General features: G+C 19.4%; 2 protein-coding genes across 2 annotated transcripts; one reads left to right on the forward strand and one right to left on the reverse strand.

Moving 5' to 3' along the window:
- Window positions 1–91: 91 nt before the first annotated feature.
- On the reverse strand, window positions 92–1,045 carry PGO_001875 (variable surface protein; the record flags this gene model as incomplete). Its single annotated transcript, XM_028691026.1, has 3 exons — window positions 92–376; window positions 491–883; window positions 1,016–1,045. The coding sequence occupies 3 exons, from the start codon at window positions 1,043–1,045 to the stop codon at window positions 92–94; spliced, it is 708 nt and encodes a 235-aa protein (XP_028546827.1).
- A 6,232-nt stretch (window positions 1,046–7,277) lies between these two features.
- On the forward strand, window positions 7,278–8,556 carry PGO_001880 (variable surface protein; the record flags this gene model as incomplete). The annotated part of the gene is made up of 3 exons (XM_028691027.1): window positions 7,278–7,307; window positions 7,418–8,128; window positions 8,392–8,556. The coding sequence occupies 3 exons, from the start codon at window positions 7,278–7,280 to the stop codon at window positions 8,554–8,556; spliced, it is 906 nt and encodes a 301-aa protein (XP_028546828.1).
- Window positions 8,557–10,203: the final 1,647 nt, after the last annotated feature.

Here is a 10,203-nt window from a genome sequence, read left to right on the forward strand (position 1 = left end):
AAAATATGACATTTTTATGATGATTGCATTAATTATATATTATATATTTATTATAAAATATATTATAAATATTTACTGCGTAAACATTTAATTAATTAAATTTATTTTTAACATTATACACGATGAATATAATTATTAATATTGCAAAAAATAAAACACCTGTGCTTGTCCGCGTCACTGAATTTGTACTATCTCCTGATAATGCTTCTGCTGTGGTGGCACTTATGTCCACTTTTCCCAAGGAAGATTTCAACAATTCATCTTCATATTTGTAAGTATTTCCTAGAGGGTATTCATGAAAATCTCTTCTAAATTTATCCAGTTCTTCTTGAATAGTATTATTGTTAAGCGTTATTTTATCAGGTTTTATAAGTCCCTCGTATTTGATTACACATTTACTAACACATTCGTTTTAATTTGATTTTTGAGGGGTTTTTAAATCTTTAAAATGACCATATAATTCATCAAACTTTTCGAATATATCATATACATTATCTTCCATTAATGATACATATTCTTTACATACATCAGGTATATGTACGCCTGATTTTTTATATACATTTATCAATTGATCGTGAGCCTCATCAAACCTATAAATTTTAGGAATTTTATGCTTTAATTCACGTTTTAGTTGGTAGATATAAAAATTACAATATGGCTTTCTATAATTTTCACTTTTTTTATGTTTTATTTCATGTAAATAAAGACCATGTTTCTCGCAAGGTGAAGTAAAATTATAATTGGGATGTGGATCATGTTGAACTCTTTGATTAAAAACATTGCATTCTTTTTTCAACTTAGAATATACATGAGTTTTGAACATATTATATAAAAGTGAATTATACAAATCCTTACATATATGAAATATATCCTTATACGACAACTAAAATTGAATTTAATAGTGCATATAAATGTATATATTTGAATGAAATATGTTTCTCTTTGATTTTTCAAAATAGGCCAATTAAAAATATAGCAATATGAATTATACTTTTAACTATATGTAGAAACATACTTCAGCTTTTGTTACTATAGTGTTACCCATTATACATGATAATTAGTCCGAAAGTAAAATTATATTCATTATTGTAAATTAGAATGTGCTAAAAGTAGTAGTATTAATAATATATGGATATTAATGTATTATTCTCATTAATTTATAAATATAATAAAATTTTGAAATTTTCATTTTTATATATTAAAATTTTATTGTTATATTTCTTCTTATTACCTAAAACGTTTAGTGTTCATATATAGTTTCAATCATAGAATTTTAGAGTTTGAGTTTTAGTTTTTATGATTTATGTTATTTATTTTTGTACTTATGATCATGATATATATGCAGTGTTATGAAATATGTATATAATACTCCTATATCCGTACATATAATAATTTATATTTATTATTTTGGAATTAACATAAAGAGTAAAGGTAATACATAATTTTTCATATTAATATATACAATATTAATAGACATTTCATATTTATTTTATTTTTTTTTTATATATAATTTGCGTAAATGTTTTTTCCACAAATATCATTGATTTTAATATATAATATTTTTAATTTTTACATAATATAATTATATGAATGTTATATATATACATTGTACATATTCTTTTTATATTTTATAATATTATTTTTTCCAATTAATCCTTAACACTTCAGATTTATTATATCATTACAATTTTATTTTCTCATTGAACATATTTTAATGATTTTTATTTTTTTCGATGAATATATTTTTATAATATTCAAAATGATATATTTTTGCAATGTTTTTGCTCAAATGTTCAGGAAGAAAAAAATAATATAAGTTATTAACATTTACCTAATAATGCATATTTATATATGAAAAAAATTATGTATATTTCTTTGTATATATAATTATATTATATCGTTTAATATAAATTAATAAATATATTTACATAATTGTTCTAAACAAACAATATAACTAATTATATTTAAATATATATACAATACATTATTTATTATATATATATATAAACGGATTTTTTTCCTAAAGGAATTTTTGATATACTTTGTAAATACATACTAATTTATGGATTAAAATATTCCTTGAATATAATCATATATTTCATGTATAGTGATGTAAGAAATATATGTAAATTTTTATTATTATAACAATATGGATAATTTTATCTGGGGTATGTAATTATTTTGATTTATAGTATGAATAGATTTAAACCATAAATTTACGATGAAACGTGATTTATTAAGGACAAAATTATTAATTTTTTTATGTAACATATAATACTTACGAGATTTGAAAAAAAATTTTTGTAGTAAAATTTATGATAGTGCTATATTACATATTTTTGATAACATAAGTGTTTTTCTATATAAATATGTTTTTTGGAATATCCATGCACATTGGGAAAGTTCTTAAAATATTTATTATGAGTCCTTAAGAAACAAGGTATTATTTCTTTAATATATCTTCAAAAAGATTCAACAAATAATATTCTATTATAATTGATATATTTTTTGAAAGATTAATTATAACGTATATTATTTTTTTTAAGGGAAACATGTATATATAAATTTAATACAATCTATTTTTTATCATTTATCTAAACAAAAGTTTCGTCACTGATATTTTATTTTTTATATATAATAATTTAAAATTTTTTAAATTTATAAATATCTTATATATAATTTTTAGTAACAATAAGATTTTGAATATTTTTAATGAGTTACTATGGTTTTATTGAATCTATTTATATTCATAGACATGTATTATTGGGATAACATGACATATAAAAAAAACTATATAAAAATGTATTAATATATAATTTTTACTCATTTGGAGATTACAAAGTATAAAAAAATATTTTTAATCTGTTGTCACATGATTATGAGAAACTTCAGCACAATACATAAAATAAGATGTGTACTTACAGGTGCATAATTTTATACTGTAAAAACGTAAAAGGCAATATTTTTAAAGTCTTAACTTGTTCTATGAAAAAATTTATTTCACATAATATAATTATTAGAAGATCAAGAACAATAACTAATGATGATAATGGCATATAATATGTTATAAATTATTCTCTTTTATGTTTTATTTTTTATTTCATAAATACATTCATTATAATAATAATACATATATTTCTTTGGAATTATGAAGACATATTGTTCATGCTGAACCAAATAGCGGGATAATATTTTATAAATTATAGACAAGGTACATCAAAAATATAGTTAATAACCTTTATAAAATAATATTATATGTGAAATACAAAGATATTTATTCTCTATTCAACGATAGACATTTACATATACATAAATGCTGTAAATTATTAAATTATAAAAAAAAAGAGAATCCAAAATAAATAAAACGTGTGATTATAATTTTGTATATATATTTTTAATCTACGTTAATATGGATGATTTTAATATTTATGCCACAAAATAAAAAATCTTATATTTCCTTGATTTATCCAAATCAACAAGACAAGAATCTGAAGTTGAACTTAAAATTTTAGTGTTTATACAACGTTGTTTATATTTTCATGGCTATTATATTTTTGTAGTTTAAAATATTATCTTTAAGAAAAATTATTTAGTATAATAACATTCATAACATATACTTCTATATGAATAAAAAATTTTTAGTGTTTTTTAATATTTTTTATGTTTGTATGTGCGAAATATAAACACGTATTTAATATATGGATATATATGTGCTTACAAAGACTTATATAAAATTCACTTTCATATTTGTCAATAATATTGCATATATATGTACTGAAATATTTATTCTTTCTTAGATATACATTTTATCTATAGACAGATGGTAGTGGCATAAATACATTATTTATGTTCTTACAGAATATGAAATTCTATCAAAGTTTATAATTTTCTTTTTCAGAAGAAACATTTTTATTTATTCCTACTAGGTACGCATTTTTACAATCATCATACATGTATAAAAAGTAGTTACATCTTAGCACATCTCATATTATTGGATTTATTAAAAAACGCTTTTTTTTATTATAATGAAGAATTATTGAATTTTTTTTCTCTAAATGAAACCTCGAAGCCAAGATTTTGTGAATATTTATCTAATACCCCATCATCCAATTTGCAAAAATCATTAATCAGTGCTTTTCAAAATATAAATATATATTAACTATTCACTTTTAAAATTATTTAACATATACATTTACGTAAATTCTTGAATTCAGTAACTACTTGAGGATTGTTATTGTAATTGATTTTAAATCTGATAAAGCGTGTATATTATATTGTAAGAAAATATTTTCTGCAAACATTTATGAATTAATACATATTTCCAGTATATTTTTTATTTTCTATATCTAGATAAGACTCGAAGTGTTATAACTGTCTATATTGGTATTATTAAATATTTTTTTTGATATTATTAAGTACACATAAAACAAATCTGTCAATAAAAGGATCGATTTTATGCTACTTAAAAATAATATAGTTTTAGATAAGTTTATCATTTGTTCAATGCATAATTTTCTAAATTTAAACATTGAAAAATTAACGTTTTTATATACAGCAGTTTCATCCTTTTTTCATAGAACTGTTATAAGTATATACAACTACAATAAGATCTAAGTCCATATATGGAAAAAATAATTATTAACTAGAGAAAATACTTTGGAATACAACATTATCAATATTTTTTTACTTCACATACTTGTAATATATATATGTACATACATTTAAGAGAAATAAAAATGTGAACTATATATATAGGCATAATAAGCAAAGTTAGATATACATAAAGAAAAATAATTCTAATGGTATAAAATGCTGAATAATGAAAAATAGTTTAGGAAATAGTATATCAAAGTAATAACTGCAATTATATTTATTATACTTTAAATATATAAATACAATATTAATCCTATGATTATTATTACTACTATTTTGTTATTATTACGAGAATTAATTTTATGTTTATTATAAATGATTTTATATTATTTAGAATATCACATAAGTAATATATTATATTAAATATATTTGCACCATTAATTATAAAATTATTAGTTCTCCATAATATTTTATCACAGTTCTACTTTTTGATTTAGAAGTAATGATATAAAATAAATAAAAATATAATTTGTGCCTTTTAAGGAACATTTCATGGTATAATTAATAATTAATATTTCTCTTAATTTGAAGTGTCATTTAAAAATATAAGAAAATTCTATTAGATTATTATCCTATATTATATTTACCGCAACATAGTATGCACAAAAATTTGAATATAATCAAATTTGTTTTAATAATTATATTACATAAAATATATAACATTGAATTATATCAAAGAATATGAAAATTGAATATATAACTAATATAATTTTTTATCACATGATAATTTAATACTTATTGATATATGAAAATAATCATAGATGATATAATTGCAAAAATTAATATATCATTCTAATTTTTTATTTATAACAACTTTTTCATTAAAGGGGACAATATTATATATAATTTATCATAAGAATAATATTTAGCGAGGATCTTATTATAATTTCATTATTAAGGATAGTGAGTACATATGTTTATTTACTTATATAATATATAAATATGCTTTTATAATTATTACATTTAATTCTTCATTACAAATACAATTTATACATGTTAAAAATATTTTTAATTATTACATAAATTAAGTATATAATGTAATATTTTATTTTAGATAGGATAAATTTGTATTAGTATTATGGCTCATGTTAAAGAAATATATATAATTCTCTTAGTTAAGATTCTGTATTATATGACTTATTCTAAATAAGCTTATTAATAGTTATATCAATTTATAGAATTTACATAATACCATAACTGTCATGTACAAAAACTTTATTTCTTGTTTTATAATTGATATATCATGAAATTATTGACTAAAAAATAAATATTTCTATTGTAATTACCTTTATGTTTTATAGTGAGAACAATTTATGTCTTATTTACTTATATAATAAATTTTCAATTTTAATGAGGAAGTTTTAGCATGTGTAAAATGATTTGTGTGTTAACAATATTTATATAAAATTACATTATAACTACATATATCATTGATAAAATATATTAGATATTCATATAGTATTTTATTTCCTATTAGAAATATTACACTTGCGATATAGAGAATAATGATTTCTAAAAGAAATAATAAGAATAAAATATATGATTTATAAGAAATCATATAAAATGTAGTTTATTCATTAACAATATCAATCATAAAAGTAAAATAAATATGTTATATTATTTATTTTATTAAAAATTAAAATTTTTTTTTACAAATAATTTATATAACAGTACAAATTAATAATTAATAATAATATGATGCATTTTGGCATATAATATAATTAGTAATTAATATTAAATATATTATATTTACAGAGGAATATAAAGAAAAAATGTTTCTACATAAGAGCTATACACTAATAAAAATAACATAAGTAAAAATCTTGCAAATATCGAATATTCTTAATTATGGTAAAATAATAAAAAGCATAACTTCCAATATTATACATAATCATTATAAATATGGTATTATTACTTTTGTCCTTATTTATAATGTTTGCGCATATAATAAAAAAAACAATAAGAGTATTAATATGAAAACAATTATTACAAGCAGTCGTTTATTTTATTTATTGATTTTGCCTTTATATATATATTTTTTTAATTTACAATCTCATATACTAATATCAAATATTTTACATTATAAAAACATATATATCATTGTATTAATGCAATTAATATACATATGAAACATAAAGAAAAATAATTTATCTCATGATGTTCCAATTTATACGTTGCAATAATATATATATTAAGTATTTTTACATACATATTTGTATATATTTCATAAAAACAATCTAAACAACCTGAAACCTAAAACGATATTTCATTTAATTTATTATACTATATGATTATTTTATTATAGTTGTGTTTCATATATAATAACATAAATAAACATTAACTGTTAATTAGTCTTCTTATTCAATTTCAATATTATATATACATTTTGATTGTTGTGCATTTACAAAATATAATGATTATATTATCCAATAATAATCATGATACGGCAATTAAATACTTGAATAATTCAAAAAATATGAATTTTAATATTTGCGCTTAAATTTATTTTTATAAGAAATATAAAATATATTATTAATATTGTAATTACTCTTATATTATTAACACAGGATTTTATAAGATATAATTATTAAAAAAATTCTATTAATTCATATACATATATTTTAATGTCACCAGCGATGCCAATGACATGGATTGTATGTTTCTATTATCATTAAAATTACGCTATTTCTAAAATCCAAAGAAATATATATATTTATATAAATTTAATTCAATTATTTTATAAATATAATGATTTTTATTTCAGTCATTTATTAAAGCTATATTTCCTACATGTGCTGATGAGTATAATTCAGTTACTACAGATAAGGGTAAGGAAGATTTACGTAATAAATTCTCTATTATGTGTGCTCAATTCAGAGACAATATAAGGCTTAATGAATTAAGTGAGGATGAGCAAAAAACGTTTGAATTAGTTTGTCCAGATATTTCACTCTATTTAGACCATATCAAAAAAACATATACTCAAAAGAATGATCCACAAACTTATGTTAATTCAAGTTGTAATTATTTCTTTTACAAACTGAAATTTCTTATTAATTCTTGTAATCTTAAATGTGGAAAAATAGAGTCTTGTTATACAAAAATGAGAGAATATATGAAAAGTAATCCTCCTGATGAAGATGCTTTTGATATATGTGCGAATGAACAAGTGTACGAGGGAATTGTTTATGAAAATATATTTGGAATGATGAAATATATTGATTTAGCATTTTATTCACTTTATCATTTAAAAAGTATAGCAGAATATAGAACCCAGCAGAAGGCAATGTATTTAAATTTTATTAAGCAGGTTTTACAAGTTTTAAATAGCCAACGTGATGTTTTCCCTAAGATTTATCAAAGGATAAAGGATGAATATGATGAAATTATCCAGAAAGTGCAAATAAAAACACAGCAAGTTAATACAGATGATCAAAGCTCTCAGGGAATAGCAACCAGAGATTCAGTACATGTCGTTGGAACAGCATTACTAAAAAAAATAGATAAAGAATAACCGAAATGATAGAAACAGGGTCAGATAATGGGATACGTACAGGAATAGTCACAACATTACTTGTTTCAACATTTGCAATAATGATAATTATATTCATAGGTTATAAGGTTAAAATAAGCTTATCTTATCAAATATATATTGTCACATTGTATAATATGCACAATTTTGAAATTATTATATAAAAAAAATGTCATATTCTTAAATATATTATTTTTTTTTAACAGTACAGAGCTCACATAACATTTTTAAAACATAAAACAAGGAATATAATGAAGATAAAGAATAAACAAAATGAGAATATGGTAAACTCATCTGCTACACTTGAAGGAATATACAATGATTCAATTGATAATAAATATAGTTTAGCTTATAGTTCAGAGGGTTATTAGGAAATGTATAGTTTCTTTTAATATAATGACCTTATTTTTTTTTCAGAACATTATAGTATAGTAACCTAAATTAAGTATATATGAAAAAATTTTTGAACGTTCAGAGTTCATATTTAGGATTCAGGGTTTTAATGAACACGACTTATATTCTAATATTCATGTTTAATAATTGTAAATTCAAAGTTTTCTGTTCAATTTTCTGGGTTTCCATTTTAGTATAATGATTAAAATATACATATTAGAATGTGCCTTAATTGTATATTAGTTTTATAATGTAATTATTTTTTATTAATAATTGGTATACTCTTTGTTATGAACTATATATTAATAGTATTCTTATTTTATTCGAGGGCGTGCATATTATAGAATATTTTTATATATTACACCATGATTTGCATTATAAATGTTATTTTTGCATTATTTAATATAAATATATGATGTATTAGTACCATTTATTTTTATAGTATATTTTTATGATGTTTTTAAAAATATTATTATTGTAAAAAAATTACTTTTAATTATTATCATATATATTATAATTATATCCCTTTATGTGTAATTAGTTTTAATATATTATAATAAATATATTTAATTTTTTACAGTTCATATAATATATAATGTTGTTATATATATTTTAAAAAAAATTTATATTATCAATTTAATAATATAATTATTTATACTTTGTTTCTAGATTATTATTAGGTAGATAGCTATTTTTTTTTATTATATTTATTTTTATGTATATCACACCCAATTTTGTTTTTTACATTAATTATACTATATAAATATAATATATATCATCAATATCAATATTATATTTTATGTAATATGAGAAAAAATAGAAGTCCATAGAGTTTATAAAATATTTACAAGGTTCATAAACTTAGCATGTCGAAATTTCTGCGTACATTATACTATTTGAATATACCTTAAATGATATACTTAAGAGTGCTATATATTTTCGTTTTTTATTTTAAATTTATCTTCACCTTTATAAAGTATATCCCAAAAAGACGAAAAATAGATATACATTTGAAAATTATTAATATTGTTAAAGGTATTATAGTAATTGTATGTTTGATTTTATCTATATTTTTTTTATATTTATTCCACAATATAGAGATATATAGCATTGTATAATTTTTTCTTCTTTAGTATGTATTTTTATATATATTATATATGTGTAATTTGTTAATAAAAATATTAAACATCATTTTGATGCTAAATTAAATTTCCAATTTTTAATAAAAGATAATATATTTTCAAGAGATTCAATTATTTTATAAATAAAATGCTAATGAATGAAATGTATTTTTTTTCAATAAGCAAAGCTGTGATTTATGATAAATTTATATAACATATTTGCATAAACATATACTTATGTTTATCTAATAACATTAAAGTAGTGATTCATATTATTTATTTCAAAATATTTACCTGCGTTTTTCTAGAGCTACATAATAATTTTGTTGAAACATTTATACGTAAATATCTGGTGAATGTAATACTTACTGCGGATGAAATGAAAAAACTAAAATAAATGTATGATATGTCCTTGATACATAATAATTCAGATGAGCATAATGAATTCTCTAGAATGTACAAATCTCAATTTACTATTATATGGTATATAAATATATATATATA

The sequence above is a fragment of the Plasmodium gonderi genome, assembly GCF_002157705.1.
Source record: "Plasmodium gonderi DNA, contig: Pgo-contig_203, whole genome shotgun sequence".
NCBI classification, from domain to species: domain Eukaryota; phylum Apicomplexa; class Aconoidasida; order Haemosporida; family Plasmodiidae; genus Plasmodium; species Plasmodium gonderi.